This window comes from Aquarana catesbeiana, linkage group LG01, assembly GCF_042186555.1.
Source record: "Aquarana catesbeiana isolate 2022-GZ linkage group LG01, ASM4218655v1, whole genome shotgun sequence".
NCBI classification, from domain to species: Eukaryota; Metazoa; Chordata; class Amphibia; order Anura; family Ranidae; genus Aquarana; species Aquarana catesbeiana.
The window spans coordinates 975,767,714-975,785,003 of NC_133324.1; the positions used below are offsets into that span (position 1 = coordinate 975,767,714).

The window sequence follows — 17,290 nt, forward strand, 5'->3', positions numbered from 1 at the left end:
TGTCCATGGAACCCAGAAGATGCTATCATTGCTGGGCAGAGGTTAGCAGAGCTCTGCCCTGTTGTCAGCACTTCAAGTTTGGGGACGGCAATCTCTGGATTTTCCACTGCCGATTCTCTGGCATGCTGCTGAATGTGTTCTAGCAGTTTCCTGTATGCCCTTTCCAGATGCTGTTCCTTAGCAAATGGTCCAGATCAGGTTTGAGCTCTGAGACCCCTGCAAGACCGAGCATAGCCTCTCTATATTCTCGCAGGTCCTCAAGGTCAGGCTCCCCTTCATCGCCAAACATAAAATGATCTGTAAGGCTCTCCCACAGCAAGCCAGGGCCTCCAAAGTCATATCCCTCCGGAGAGCATTCTGTTGTCTCCCCTAAATATCCCTCCTCTGCGTGCCATTGCAGAGCCCGATAATGATTGTCCAGCTCTATCTCCTGCTGGACCAGCCTGTCCAACTCAGTCACCCATTGCTCCTGGGGCCGCCCTCCCAGGAATGCCATCCGCAATGCCCGTTGGTCACTGGCCCGTTGCTCTTGGGTTGGAAAACACTTGCCCTGTTTTATACCAGCGAGCTGGAGGGCTCCAATCCAGAGCTCCACCCGAATTTGCTGCCTAAGCTCCAGGTATTCATCCTCAGACACAGTCCTGGTGTATGTTGAAAGGATGATCCGCAGCAGCCCCGGGAACTCTGATGCCAGGTCCATATCTCCGCTGGGGTGACTGAAGTCTGCTATCCTGATCTTGGATCCAGGTGGAGGTTTAGATTTCCCAGACTGCCGGAAGCTTCCCGCTGCTTGCCACTAATGTCACGGAACGTCCCACACTCTGCTTGAGTGCTTCCGTCAGTATACCACTTCCTTGTAGTCTGGATACAGATATCAGATATTCCAACCTCTCTGAGCACAAAACAAGGCGACACTTGCTTGTTGCTAACATGGACTAACTTTTTATTTGAGATCTCACACAAATATATACACAGCAGAATGACTAAAACCTAACCTAATTAACATGAGCTAATTAACTAATCCTTTTACCCAGACTAAGTGACTACATCTCCTAGCTCATTGACTATTCAACACACATTACCATAAACATCAACACAGGGTTAATTAGAACAAACAACAATGAGTTGAATACCCTTAGAACCTGTGGTAAGCCATACTAAACTCATTTACATTAAACACATTATAGCTGACATCAGACAGGTGAGTGGAGTTGATGACATTAGCATCTTCTCACAGTATGAGTCCCAACAGTATGACTCAGTCACTATTGCTACTATGGCAAATACAGGGTCCCCAGAGTCTGTGTGTCCTGGGGGACAAGGACCCAAAGCCAAAGTAACAACACCTCAAGGGTACCCCAAATGCCAGGACCCATAATTTGTAGGCAAGAGGCTCACATTCAGTCCCCTCCAAAAGCCTCTATCCCGGGTGAGTCTGCCACAGGCATCATCCCGGTATAACCAACGAAATTTCAGCATTGTACGGGTACATCACTGGTCTATAAAGAGGCAGTCCACCTAAAAAAAAATATTAAAAGCCAGCAACTACAAACTAAAAATAAATGGACACTTACCTGTCCTGGAGTCCAGCGATGTCGGCAGCCCTAAAGTGATCCCCGCTATCTCCTGGGACCTGTGTGTTTCCCAGGAGACAGCGGGGGGGTGCAGGAAGGGGCGTGACTCCCGTGGGAGTCTATTCCAGGATTCCCTTCCCCCCTGAAAGGTGCCAATTGTGGCACCGGAGGGGGGGAGGAATCAGATGAGCGGAAGTTCCACTTTTGGGTGGAACTCCACTTTAATTGGTTAATTATTGCCAGTTAAGGCAGATTACTGTTTAGTTTAGTGCTCTATCTTTCTATCTGTAGCACCCTCTACCATAGGTAGGTGCTAGAGTGAGGATTTTTTGGTAGGGAAACTGTCAGCACAGGTAAATTTAGGCAGGCCTATGCTGCAAGCTAGGCCTGTTTCTTTTTGATCTGGGGGCAGGGATTGGTTAGTGTAGCAGTGGGAGTGATCACTTGTACATTGGTTCTGAGGCGCCTCCCCTGCTTCCAGTGAGAATGTTTTGGAAGAGGGGCAGGGCCTAGAACTGGAGTGGCAGGCAGCTCATGTGAGGAGCCCTGACCAATCCCCAACTGGAATCGACAGGGGGCAGGCCTCCCATATAAGCTGAGGTAACAGGCCACTGGGAGGAGTAGGCCGAGAGAAGTGGAGAATGGAGTACTAGACATCAGCAGGAGGGCACCCCCATCTGGGGGGGGGTGCGCCGATCGCGGGAGGAGGCCAGGGAGAGCTGTGAGGGAGCTTCACCCTTACACGGTGATGGGTGAAATCCTCACCATTAGACATCATTGATGAGGATTTCCTGGAGCAGGGGGGCAGGAGAAGCTGTCAGAACGTCCAATCCAGTTAAGTTTTCCATCATGGACTCAGGGCAGAGAAAGGTCCGTGAGTGAACCACAGTGGAGTGCTGGCTGTGGAGACATGCCAGGGAGTCTGTGAGGGAACTTCATCCTTACACGGTCATGGATGAAGTCCTCATCTTTACACGGTCATTGATGAGGAGTCCTGGAGCAGAAGAGAGACTGTGGGGAATAGTGTCAAATCGATGCGGCCCGAGGGCGCAGGATTTGCAAGCTGGACTAGAGTGGGTTCTTTTGCATATAGAAGAGGATGTGACAAAAAACAATGTGCTACAGAATAAGTTTGTGCAGGAGGGAAGGATTCCCGGGAGCAATAGTCTGCAGTAGTTACGGAGAGGAGGAGCAATAATCTGCATGGTGATGCAGGGGAGAGACTGTAGATGTTATACATACGCATCATTTCTTCAAGGCTCAAAAGAAGTTCTAATTTACAAATATGATGACAAAGTAATTTGATCTATGGGCATCCCATATACCCTTTCCCCAACCAAGTTATATCCCCCCAATAAACAAAAACAAAACAAAGCAAATGACTGTTCATTGTCTCAGAAGTGATATATGAAGGTCGGGCAGCAGGGTGATATGGTGGATGTTAGTAACTAGTGGCAACACACCGCTATATATCTATATCTATATTGTAACAGACCTTCAGGGTGTCTATTTGTAGTGAAGGACACTGGTTTCACTGTTTTCTGCAGGATTGGTAATTCCTGGATTGGGTTCTGGAGTCCAGTGACATTGAAAAGTCTTGGAAGGGAAGAAGCCTCTAACCCTGTGCCCACATCCTCCACCAATTAACAAAAGGGACATGATCTGACACCATATCAATTCATCCACAGCGTTACCTACCTAGCTCCATTTCCGAGCCCAGCTTCTTTGACGTATCTGCATAAAGTGAAACACACAGATAACATGTACAGAATAATACCATTGAAAAAGTGCAGTGCATAAAATCTAGTTATGAGTCTAAACATAATTAATGAGTGACAATCAATTAATAACAATATAAAATAATAAACATATAGATAAATTCCATAAAGGGGTCCAGAGAGTACACCATGAAATGTACTACAATATACACCTCAAAAAAGTGAAGTGGGTAGCAAAAAAGTCCCAACTAAAGGCTCTCTGTTAGATTGGAAAAAAATCCAGGGATAGCCAATTTGGCACCTAAATCCACATGACTTCTGTCTGTAGTGTGCGACCTGACACTTCCTGTAAAGAAACTCCTTGCTGTAGTGCTTCTCTACCCTGATTCCTGTGCTCACCCATTGAAGGCAGTTCATATTTCACAGTAACATTTTTAAACATTATATAATCAAATATGAATTATTGCCAGTTAAGGAAGATTACTGTTTAGTTTAGTGCTCTATCTATCTATTGTTCTATTAATTGTGACAGGGCTGCACCATGTCATGGGGTCAGTAATAGACGGTGACAGGTACTGTTTATGGAGAGATCTGGAGATCTGGGGTCTATAATGAATGTAAACATCCCATGTGACAGTAATAGGCGGTGACAGGTCCTCTGTATGGAGAGATCTGGGGTCTATAATGAATGTAAACAACCATTGTGACAGTAATAGACAGTGACAGGTACTCTTTATATAGGGATCGGGGGTCTATAACACCTCAGATCCCTCCTCTGCCCTTAAAAGCATTCAAACCACCAAGATCTGTGTTTTTGAATACTTTTGAATTGTAAAAAATGGTGCCGTTGACACCTTGGTATACCGGAAATGATGTCATCGCTTCCAGGTTACTATCACGAACAGCCGATTAAAGGTGATCCTGGCTTTGCTTGGCTGTCTGGCCAACCAGCAAAAACACCAGCTGGACACTTGGGTCATCTGGTGGGACGGGAAAGCTCAAGAATGGAATGGAAGGTGGTCGTCTGGCCAGCTGGCGGATGCACCAGATTGTTGCTCGGGTCACCTGGTGGGACATGAGAGCCCGTGCATGTCACAGAAGGTGGCAGAAGGGGAGGACATCCCCTCCCGCTGCTTGTAATAGCAATTGAGCAGATAGTTAGCCACTCCGATTGCTATTACAAGAGAGCTGACCGCCGGCTCTAAAAAACGGCCACAGGCATCATCCCGGTATAACCAACGAAATTCCAGCATTGTACGGGTACATCACTGGTCCATAAAGAGGGAGTCCACCTAAAAAAAATTATTAAAAGCCAGCAGCTACAAATACTGCAGCTGCTGACTTTTAATAAATGGACACTTACCTGTCCTGGAGTCCAGCGATGTCGGCAGCCCTAAGTGGTCCCCGCTATCTCCTGGGACCTGTGTGTTTCCCAGGAGACAGCGGGGGGTGCAGGAAGGGGCGTGACTACCGCAGGAGTCTATTCCAGGAAGTGGGTGCAAATACATATATTAGACAGGTATCTGCACCCCCCTCCCCCCTGAAAGGTGCCAATTGTGGCACTGGAGGGGGGGAGGAATCAGATGAGCGGAAGTTCCACTTTTGGGTGGAACTCCGCTTTACTTGGTTAATTATTGCCAGTTAAGGCAGATTACTGTTTAGTTTAGTGCTCTATCTTTCTATCTGTAGCACCCTCTACCATAGGTAGGTGCTAGAGTGAGGATTTTTTGGTAGGGAAACTGTCGGCACAGGTAAATTTAGGCAGGCCTATGCTGCAAGCTAGGCCTGTTTGTTTTTGATCTGAGGGCAGGGAGTGGTTAGTGTAGCAGTGGTGGTGACCACCTGTAATTTGGTTCTGAGGCACCTCCCCTGCTTCCAGTGAGAATGTTCTGGAAGAGGGGCAGGGCCTAGAACTGGAGTGGCAGGCAGCTCATGTGACCAATCCCCAACTGGAATCAACAGGGGGCAGGCCTCCTATATAAGCTGAGGTAACAGGCCACTGGGAGGAGTAGGCTGAGAGAAGTGGAGAATGGAGTACTAGACATCAGCAGGAGGGCACCCCCATCTAGGGGGGTGCTCCGATCGCGGGAGGAGACCGGGAGAGCTGTGAGGAAGCTTCACCCTTACACGGTGATGGGTGAAGTCCTCACCATTACACATCATTGATGAGGATTTCCTGGAGCAGGGGGGCAGGAGAAGCTGTCAGAACGTACGGTCCAGTTAAGTTTTCCGTCATGGACTCAGGGCAGAGAAAGGTCGGTGAGTGTACCACAGTGGAGTGCTGGATGTGGAGACATGTCAGGGAGTCTGTGAGGGAACTTCATGCTTACACTGTCATGGATGAAGTCCTCATCTTTACACGGTCATTGATGAGGAGTCCTGGAGCAGAAGAGACTGTGGGGAATAGTGTCAAATCGATGCGGCCCGAGGGCGCAGGCTTTGCAAGCTGGACTAGAGTGGGTTCTTTTGCATATAGAAGAGGATGTGACAAAAAACAATGTGCTACAGAATAAGTTTGTGCAGGAGGGAAGGATTCCTGGGAGCAATAGTCTGCAGTAGTTACGGAGAGGAGGAGCAATAATCTGCATGGTGATGCAGGGGAGAGACTGTAGATGTTATACATACGCATCATTTCTTCAAATCTCAAACGAAGTTCTAATTTACAAATATGATGACAAAGTAATTTGATCTATGGGCATCCCATATACCCTTTCCCCAACCAAGTTATATCCCCCAATAAACAAAAACAAAACAAATGACTGTTCATTGTCTCAGAAGTGATATATGAAGGTCGGGCAGCAGGGTGATATGGTGGATGTTAGTAACTAGTGGCAACACACCGCTACATATCTATATCTATATTGTGACAGGGCTTCAGGGTGTCTATTTGTAGTGAAGGGCACTGGTTTCACTGTTTTCTGCAGGACTGGTAATTCCTGGATTGGGTTCTGGAGTCCAGTGACATTAAAAAGTCTTGGAAGGGAAGAAGCCTCTAACCCTGTGCCCGCATCCTCCACCAATTAACAAAAGGGACATGATCTGACACCATATCAATTCATCCACAGTGTTACCTACCCAGCTCCATTTCCGAGCCCAACTTCGACATATCTGCATAAAGTGAAACACACAGATAACATGTACAGAATAATACCACTGGAAAAAGTGCAGTGCATAAAATCTAGTTATGAGTCTAAACATAATTAATGAGTGACAATCCATTAATAACAATATAAAATAATAAACATATAGATAAATTCCATAAATGGGTCCAGAGAGTACACCGTGAAATGTACTACAATATACACCTCAAAAAAGTGAAGTGGGTAGCAAAAAAGTCCCAACTAAAGGCTCTCTGTTAGATTGGAAAAAAATCCAGGGATAGCCAATTTGACACCTAAATCCACATGACTTCTGTCTGTAGTGTGCGACCTGACACTTCCTGTAAAGAAACTCCTTGCTGTAGTGCTTCTCTACCCTGATTCCTGTGCTCACCCATTGAAGTGCAGTTCATATTTCACAGTAACATTTTTAAACATCATATAATCACATATGAATTATTGCCAGTTAAGGAAGATTACTGTTTAGTTTAGTGCTCTATCTATCTATTGTTCTATTAATTGTGACAGGGCTGCACCATGTCATGGGGTCAGTAATAGATGGTGACAGGTACTCTTTATGGAGAGATCTGGAGATCTGGGCTATATAATGAATGTAAACATCCCATGTGTCTATAATGAATGTAAACATCCCATGTGACAGTAATAGATGGTGACAGGTACTCTTTATGGAGAGATCTGGGGTCTATAATGAATGTAAACATCCCATGTGACAGTAATAGATGGTGACAGGTACTCTTTATGGAGAGATCTGGGGTCTATAATGAATGTAAACATCCCATGTGACAGTAATAGATGGTGACAGGTCCTCTTTATGGAGAGATCTGGGGTCTATAATGAATGTAAACATCCCATGTGACAGTAATAGATGGTGACAGGTACTCTTTATGGAGAGATATGGGGTCTATAATGAATGTAAACAACCTTTGTGACAGTAATAGACAGTGACAGGTACTCTTCATATAGGGATCGGGGGTCTATAACACCTCAGATCCCTCCTCTACCCTTAAAAGCATTCAAACCACCAAGATCTGTGTTTTTGAAAGTGGTCCCCACTATCTCCTGGGACCTGTGTGTTTCCCAGGAGACAGCGGGGGGTGCAGGAAGGGGCGTGACTACCGCAGGAGTCTATTCCAGGAAGTAGGTGCAAATACCTATATTAGACAGGTATCTGCACCCCCCTCCCCCCTGAAAGGTGCCAATTGTGGCACCGGAGGGGGGGAGGAATCAGATGAGCAGAAGTTCCACTTTTGGGTTTAACTCCGCTTTAATTGGTTAATTATTGCCAGTTAAGGCAGATTACTGTTTAGTTTAGTGCTCTATCTTTCTATCTGTAGCACCCTCTACCATAGGTAGGTGCCAGATTGAGGATTTTTTGGTAGGGAAAATGTCAGCAAATTTAGGCAGGTCTATGCTGCAAGCTAGGCCTGTTTGTTTTTGATCTGTGGGCAGGGAGTGGTTAGTGTAGCAGTGGGTGTGACCACCTGTACTTTGGTTCTGAGGCGCCTCCCCTGCTTCCAGTGAGAATGTTCTTGAAGAGGGTCAAGGCCTAGAACTGGAGTGGCAGGCAGCTCATGTGAGGAGCCCTGACCAATCCCCAACTGGAATCGACAGGGGGCAGGCCTCCCATATAAGCTGAGGTAACAGGCCACTGGGAGGAGTAGGCCAAGAGAAGTGTAGAATGGAGTACTAGACATCAGCAGGAGGGCACCCCCATCGCGGGAGGAGGCCCGGGAGAGCTGTGAGGGAGCTTCACCCTTACACGGTGATGGGTGAAGTCCTCACCATTACACATCATTGATGAGGATTTCCTGGAGCAGGGGGGCAGGAGAAGCTGTCAGAATGTACAATCCAGTTAAGTTTTCCATCATGTACTCGGGGCAGAGAAAGGTCGGTGAGTGTACTACAGTGGAGTGCTGGCTGTGGAGACATGCCAGGGAGTCTGTGAGGGAACTTTATCCTCACACGGTCATGGATGAAGTCCTCATCTTTACACGGTCATTGATGAGGAGTCCTGGAGCAGAAGAGAGACTGTGGGGAATAGTGTCAAATTGATGCGGCCCGAGGGCGCAGGCTTTGCAAGCTGGACTAGAGTGGGTTCTTTTGCATATAGAAGAGGATGTGACAAAAAACAATGTGCTACAAAATAAGTTTGTGCAGGAGGGAAGGATTCCTGGGAGCAATAGTCTGCAGTAGTTACGGAGAGGAGGAGCAATAATCTGCATGGTGATGCAGGGGAGAGACTGTAGATGTTATACATGCGCATCATTTCTTCAAATCTCAAACAAAGTTCTAATTTACAAATATGATGACAAAGCAATTTGATCTATGGGCATCCCATATACCCTTTCCCCAACCAAGTTATACCCCCCAATAAACAAAAACAAAACAAAGAAAATGACTGTTCATTGTCTCAGAAGTGATATATGAAGGTCGGGCAGCAGGGTGATATGGTGTATGTTAGTAACTAGTGGCAACACACCGCTACATATCTATATCTATATTGTGACAGGGCTTCAGGGTGTCTATTTGTAGTGAAGGACACTGGTTTCACTGTTTTCTGCAGGACTGGTAATTCCTGGATTGGGTTCTGGAGTCCAGTGACATTAAAAAGTCTTGGAAGGGAAGAAGCCTCTAACCCTGTGCCCACATCCTCCACCAATTAACAAAAGGGACATGATCTGACACCATATCAATTCATCCACAGAGTTACCTACCTAGCTCCATTTCCGGGCTAGACTTCTTTGACGTATCTGCATAAAGTGAAACACACAGATAACATGTACAGAATAATACCATTGAAAAAGTGCAGTGCATAAAATCTAGTTATGAGTCTAAAAATAATTAATGAGTGACAATCCATTAATAACAATATAAAATAATAAACATATAGATAAATTCCATAAAGAGGTCCAGAGAGTATACTGTGAAATGTACCACAATATACACCTCAAAAAAGTGAAGTGGGTAGCAAAAAAGTCCCAACTAAAGACTCTGTGTTAGATTGGAAAGAAATCCAGGCATAGGCAATTTGACACCTAAATCCACATGACTTCTGTCTGTAGTGTGCGACCTGACACTTCCTGTAAAGAAATTCCTTGCTGTAGTGCTTCTCTACCCTGATTCCTGTGCTCACCCATTGAAGTGCAGTTCATATTTCACAGTAACATTTTTAAACATCATATAATCAAATATGACTTATTGCCAGTTAAGGAAGCGTACTGTTTAGTTTAGTGCTCTATCTATCTATTGTTCTATTAATTGTGACAGGGCTGCACCATGTCATGGGGTCAGTAATAGACGGTGACAGGTACTCTTTATGGAGAGATCTGGAGATCTGGGGTCTATAATGAATGTAAACATCCCATGTGACAGTAATAGATGGTGACAGGTACTCTTTATGGAGAGATCTGGGGTCTATAATGAATGTAAACATCCTTTGTGACAGTAATAGGCAGTGACAGGTCCTCTTTATATAGGGATTGGGGGTCTATAACACCTCAGATCCCTCCTCTGCCCTTAAAAGCATTCAAACCACCAAAATCTGTGTTTTTGAATACTTTTGAATTGTAAAAAATGGTGCCGTTGACATCTAGGTATACTGGAAATTATGTCATTGCTTCCAGGTTACTATCACAAACAGCCAATTAAAGGTGATTATGGCTTTGCTTGGCTGTCTGGCCAATCAGTAAAAACACCAGCTGGACACTTCGGTCATCTGGTGGGACGGGAAAGCTCAAGAATAGAATGGAAGGTGTTCGTCTGGCCAGCTGGCGGATGCACCAGATTGTTGCTCGGGTCACCTGGTGGGACGGGAGAGCCCGTGCATGCCACAGAAGGTGGCGGGAGGGGAGGACATCTAAGAAACGGCCTCAGGCATCATCGCGGTATAACCAACGAAATTCCAGCATTGTACGGGTACGTCACTGGTCCATAAAGAGGGAGTCCACCTAAAAAAAATTATTAAAAGCCAGCAGCTACAAACACTGCAGCTGCTGACTTTTAATAAATGGACACTTACCTGTCCTGGAGTCCAGCGATGTCGGCAGCCCCAAGTGGTCCCCGCTATCTCCTGGGACTTGTGTGTTTCCCAGGAGATAGCGGGGGGGTGCAGGAAGGGGCGTGAATCCCGCAGGAGTCTATTCCAGGAAGTGGGTGCAAATACCTGTATTAGATAGGTGTCTACACCCCCCTCCCCCCTGAAAGGTGTCAATTGTAGCACCAGAGGGGGGGGGGAATCAGATGAGCGGAAGTTCCACTTTTGGGTGGAACTCCGCTTTAATTGGTTAATTATTGCCAGTTAAGGCAGATTACTGTTTAGTTTAGTACTCTGTCTTTCTATCTGTAGCACCCTCTACCATAGGTAGGTGCTAGAGTGAGGTGTTTTTGGTAGGGAAAATGTCAGCAAATTTAGGCAGGTCTATGCTGCAAGCTAGGCCTGTTTGTTTTTGATCTGGGGACAGGGAGTGGTTAGTGTAGCAGTGGGTGTGACCACCTGTACTTTGGTTCTGAGGCGCATCCCCTGCTTCCAGTGAGAATGTTCTGGAAGAGGGGCAAGGCCTAGAACTGGAGTGGCAGGCAGCTCATGTGAGGAGCCCTGACTAATCCCCAACTGGAATCGACAGGGGGCAGGCCTCCCATATAAGCTGAGGTAACAGGTCACTGGGAGGAGTAGGCCGAGAGAAGTGGAGAATGGGGTACTAGACAGCAGCAGGAGGGCACCCCCATCTGGAGGAGTGCGCCGATCGCGGGATGAGGCCCGGGAGATCTGTGAGGGAGCTTCACCCTTACACGGTCATGGGTGAAGTCCTCACCATTACACATCATTGATGAGGATTTCCTGGAGCAGAGGGGCAGGAGAAGCTGTCGGAACGTACGGTCCAGTTAAGTTTTCCATCATAGACTCGGGGCAGAGAAAGGTTGGTGAGTGTACCACAGTGGAGTGCTGGATGTGGAGACATGCCAGGGAGTCTGTGAGGGAACTTCATCCTTACACGGTCATGGATGAAGTCCTCATCTTTACACGGTCATTGATGAGGAGTCCTGGAGCAGAAGAGACTGTGGGGAATAGTGTCAAATCGATGCGGCCTGAGGCTGCAGGATTTACAAGTACTAGAGTGGGTTCTTTTGCATATAGAAGAGGATGTGACAAAAAACAATGTGCTACAGAATAAGTTTGTGCAGGAGGGAAGGATTCCTGGGAGCAATAGTCTGCAGTAGTTACGGAGAGGAGGAGCAATAATCTGCATGGTGATGCAGGGGAGAGACTGTAGATGTTATATATGTGCATCATTTCTTCAAGGCTCAAACGAAGTTCTAATTTACAAATATGACGGCAAAGTAATTTGATCTATGGGCATCCCATATACCCTTTCCCCAACCAAGTTATATCCTCCCAAAAAACAAAAACAAAACAAAGCAAATGACTGTTCATTGTCTCAGAAGTGATATATGAATGTCGGCAGCAGGGTGATATGGTGGATGTTAGTAACTAGTGGCAACACACCGCTACATATCTAACTATTGTGACAGGGCTTCAGGGTGTCTGTAGTGAAGGACACTGGTTTCACTGTTTTCTGCAGGATTGGTAATTCCTGGATTGAGTTCTGGAGTCCAGTGACATTGAAAAGTCTTGGAAGGGAAGAAGCCTCTAACCCTGTGCCCACATCCTCCACCAATTAACAAAAGGGACATGATCTGACACCATATCAATTCATCCACAGCGTTACCTACCTTGCTTCATTTCCAGGCTAAACTTCTTTGAAAAATCTGCATAAAGTGAAACACACAGATAACATGTACAGAATAATACCATTGAAAAAGTTCAGTGCATAAAATCTAGTTATGAGTCTAAACATAATTAATGAGTGACAATCAATTAATAATAATATAAAACAATAAACATATAGATAAATTCCATAAAATAGTCCAGAGAGTACACCGTGAAATGTACTACAATATACACCTCAAAAAAAAGTGAAGTGAGTAGCAAAAAAGTCCCAACTAAAGACTCTGTGTTAGATTGGAAAGAAATCCAGTGATAGCCAATTTGACACCCAAATCCACATGACTTCTGTCTGTAGTGTGAGACCTGACACTTCCTGTAAAGAAACTCCTTGCTGTAGTGCTTCTCTACCCTGATTCCTGTGCTCACCCATTGAAGTGCAGTTCATATTTCACAGTAACACAGTAACATTTTTAAACATCATATAATCAAATATGAATTATTGCCAGTTAAGGAAGATTACTGTTTAGCTTAGTGCTCTATCTATCTATTGTTCTATTAATTGTGACAGGGCTGCACCATGTCATTGGGTCAGAAGGGGTATGTATCACACAGGGTTCTCACTGATGCAGGTTTAGGGGCTTCAGGGTTTCTGTTTATAATGGAGTTCCAATGCACTATTCCCAACACACACAGGTTCCTGTATAAATGGCTGTGAGTATAAGTGGGTGCCGAAGTGACCACCATCTGGAACCGTGTCAAGTCAGAGCAAAAGAATGTCACCAAGAAGCGGACGTTCGTAACCTGGGAGGTGAAAGCTTGGATACACCTGTTCCCGATCCAGGAATCACCAATCCTGGAGAAAACAGAATCATCCTCCACTATGAAAAAGGGCAAAAGAATGTCCCCAGCACACCAAGGTTCTCCAGAGTGGGTCCTAAGCTTTAATCAACAATAACATTTTTACAGCAGAGTGTAATGTTTAAGAGCCAGACAGGACCCCTTTCATCAGGCATGTGGTGTCACATGTGTCACATGCCTGATGAAGGGGTCCTTTGTGACTTCAAAACATTGCAATCTGCTGTAATGATTTGATCCACTATTAAGGCTTAGGACCCTCTCTGGAGATCCTTGGTGTGCTGGTGACATTCTTTTGCTCTTATGCATAGTGAAGGATACTCCTGTTTTCTCCAGGATTGGTAATGGATCGGGAACAGGTGTATCAAAGCTTCCACCTCCCAGGCAACAAACATCCGCTTCTTGGCAGGGCACTCAGCGTGAAAAGGTCTCCACAACCTCCATCACTGGCAAAGAAAGGGAAAAGGTGAGTGCCACAATAATCATCTAAAAATGCTTCAAAACTTTATTGCAATGCTGCTAAATACATAGCCAAAAAAAAAAACACCACCTCAGCCTTTAGGCCTTACTTATGGCTCCTGGATTGGGTTCTGGAGTCCAGAGACTTTGTGTCAAATCACTGTGTGTACAAAACACAATGATAGAAAAAATGAAAAAATATATAATTTTCTTAATACATACGAGATAAATGGTATATGTACATGCAAACAAAATTGGTGGCTGAACAAAAAACATGTCAACATGGCATAGCAGTGGCTACTACTCGTAGGTTCCGGACTTCCGTGGTGGAAAGACAGAGTACTGGAACCACACCCAACGTGTTTCAGAATCCCTTCTTTCTTCAGGGGTGTATTTATAAATGAAGAATATTAAAAATGTTGACAATTAATAATAAAAGCAGGATATCAGCCACAAAGATTATAAAAAACAGCAAAGTCCATCCAGACCAGGCACTGGAACGCCCCCAGGAAGGCAGATGTATGGCAGAGGGATTGTATTATGTCCAGTATGACATCAAAAGGTCTGCTGGTGTAAAATGTCCCATGAGAGAGGTGTGAGCGCACACTCTAAAATTCTGGGGGGATGGCTAGCCAAATTTAGGGTGTTTTAGGGTGTGCGCTCACACCCCTCTCTCATGGGACATTTTACACCAGCAGAGCTTTTGATGTTATACTGGACATAATACAATCCCTCTGCCATACATCTGCCTTCATGGGGGCGTTCCAGTGCCTGGTCTTGCTGGGCCTCCATGTTGATCCTGCTGGTGTGGTGAGCAGGACTTGGTTTTTGAGTGATCCCTGGATGGACTTTGCTGTTTTTATAATCTGGATCACAGGACCATTCTTCCAGAAGTGAATTTGTGAGGTCAGGCACTGATGTTGGACGAGAAGGCCTGGCTTGCAGTGTCCGCTCTAATTCATCCCAAAGGTGTTCTATCGGGTTGAGGTCAGGACTCTGCCAGTCAAGTTCCTCCACCCCCAACTCGCTCATCCATGTCTTTATGGCCCTTGCTTTGTGCAGGGTTTGAAACAGGAAAATCTGGATGCCGCACACCGGATAAAGTTGAAAACATCTTCTTTATTGTAAAACTTGGATCATAAAAAACAGGACAATCAGGCGGGTGGTACAGACACAGCTGACACGTTTCACGTTCTAGTTCGAGCGCTTACTCATAGCTGACAAATATTGGGATGACTGTCTTATATATCTTGATAAGAGATACCACATGACTTCATGGTCACTCATCTAATGGATATCAGCTGAAAGCTGATTGTGCAAAGTCTCGGCATCTGCTATCAAAGACATGTGCTACCCAATAAGAAAAAAACTCTTATGGAAATGACTTTTTAAAACAACAACGAATACATAGGAAAAAAAAAAAAAAAAATTATATATATATATATATATATATATATATATATATATATATATATATATATATATATATATATATATATATATATATATATATATATATATATATATATATATATGTATACATATACACATACACACATATATATGTATGTGTTTGAATATGTGAGTGAGGTGAGATAAACACACAATATGTATGAACAAAGGGGGAGTGTGATGCAACTTAATTGTGTTAAAACAAAATGCAAAAAAGCACAGCAACAAATGAGTGAAAAATTAGTGAGTGTAAAAAACTGTATATATGTAAAAAAAGTGTAAAAGTGTGTGGACCTGAATTTATATGTAAAACGCATGACTACAGCAGTGTATGTGCACTACTAGTAAAAAAATATAATAAATACATAAATAAGTAAAAATGAAAATAAATAAATATGTGCATTAATAATTGATAGTGAGAATTGAATATGTGCACCAATAGGTAATGCAATGTAGCCATATGCATTAAAAAAGGACAATAATGAAAAAATATTAATAATAATAAAAAAGTGAAGATGAAAATAGAATAGGATATAGTGAAAGAAATTAATGAGATTGAATTTGAAAGATAAAATCCAAATTGTAATTGTATATGTATACAAGTCGTTTAAATGTCAAAGTATGGGATGCATAATGAAATAAATAGCCAAATTATTTGGTCAAACCAGTGTATATACACAGAGGCGGCTCTAGGCTTTGTGAGGCCTTAGGCAAAACTTACACATGAGGCCCCACGGACTGGGACGCTCTGTGATGAGGCAGCTATTCCTCAGGCTGTGGGCAGTATCTGATTTGTCCGTCAGCTCCTAAGCCACAGAGTCCCAGTGGGGGTAGGCGGAGCCGCCGGCGTCAACTTCAGTGATTGAGAACAGGCAAATTAGGCGTCCGCGAGGCCCCAGTGAGTTCGAGGCCTTAGGCGACCGCCTAATTTGCCTAATTAGAGAGCCGCCTCTGTATATACATGAACGTGGTTTTGATTCCAAGATAGTGTATAAAATATAAGTAAAAAGATGAATAAAAGAAAATGTCAAATAACTAAACAAGAACTATGTTATGGTGCTATCAGTTTGAGTGATAAATTGTGCATGTGAATCGGCTTGTGTATGAATGTGTCAAAAGCCTATCAGAGCGATGGCAACTAAAAGTGAAGTGTCTTGGGTGTAGCAATCAATCTGGGCGATTGATCATGAATAGAGATCTGCTTGTGTGTGGGTATATCAAAACCCATCGATGCGATCACAGAAACCATATTATGGTGCTGTCAATCTAAATGATTAGTTGTGAACAGGAATCGGTTTGTGTGTAGGTGTATTAAAGCCTGTCAAAGTGCACGCATCTAAAGGTAGAATGCCTTATGTATAGCAATTAGTTTAAGTAGTTGATCCTGAATAGAGATCGGTTTGTGTGTGGGTATATCAAAACCTGTCTAAGCAATCACATATAAAATTGAGATGCCTTGTATATAACACAAGGTTTATAAGCAGTGGGTGGCGGTCCCACCACAGACCAAGTGTGTAAAAAAGGGGTTGTCAAAGTAATGAATAAACATAGATGTAAGTATGGTATAGCTGGAGCAATAGAAACATATGAAGTGCCCTGCGATGTGATGTAAAACTGCATGTGATAGAGCAACGATGTCTCTGTGGACTGGGAGCACATCAAGCTATTCAGCAAATAGGGACAAAATTAAGAATAAAGAGTGGGCATGGATGTTAAATAGAAATGTATCAGTGAGTATAGCAGTGTGATACAAAGTTTCAATAGGAACGGCAGTTGTGTATGTGGTATGTAAGCTGGCTATAGAGGGTAAAGATGTTGCAAAAAAATGGGAGTAAATATTGAGCCACAACAAATAACAATATGTTGTGTTAATTGTGTCTCATGTAAAGGATTATATTTAGCAATACATGTCAGCAGATGCCGGTGTCTTGTCAAATAGAGTCCCCTATCATATAGTGTCCTCCCTGTACTGCGCAGGCGCAGTACGGAGGACAAACGAGACGCCGAAAGTCTCCAAAGTTTAACAGCTGATCATCAGCTGTACACGGCGCCTGCGCTGTTATTCTCACCCTATGTCCAGGTTCATTCCCTACTATCCAAGTGGACATAGAGTGAGAACATATAGTTGCCGAGCGCAGCGAGGCCGTGCCCGAAGCGTGGCGAGCGAAGCGAGCCCGCGAGGGGCCCTCTTACACTGCCATCGCTAAGAACTGCCGAAGCGCCGTGTACAGCTGATGGTCAGCTGATCAACTTCGGACATTTTCGGCATCTCCTTCTGCTCCATACTGCGCAAGCGCTGCGCCTGTGCAGTACGGAGCGGACACTATCCGATAGGAGGACACTATATGGCAGAACACCGGACCACTAAACAGCTGACCATCTAAGTAA

General features: G+C 44.5%; 1 protein-coding gene across 3 annotated transcripts in view; it reads right to left on the reverse strand.

The window, feature by feature from the left end:
* The window catches only part of LOC141123368 (cytosolic phospholipase A2 gamma-like), a 214,629-nt gene that overhangs the window by 53,972 nt on the left and 143,367 nt on the right, over positions 1-17,290 (reverse strand). For 2 of the 3 annotated variants that reach the window (XM_073612051.1, XM_073612050.1), the window contains 4 exons: positions 12,142-12,177; positions 9,126-9,161; positions 6,368-6,400; positions 3,273-3,308 (listed from right to left, as the gene is read on the reverse strand). In XM_073612051.1, coding sequence (XP_073468152.1) covers positions 3,273-3,308; positions 6,368-6,400; positions 9,126-9,161; positions 12,142-12,177 — 141 coding nt within the window. The remainder of the gene's footprint in view (positions 1-3,272; positions 3,309-6,367; positions 6,401-9,125; positions 9,162-12,141; positions 12,178-17,290) is intronic. The other variant, XM_073612052.1, reaches the window with a different exon arrangement.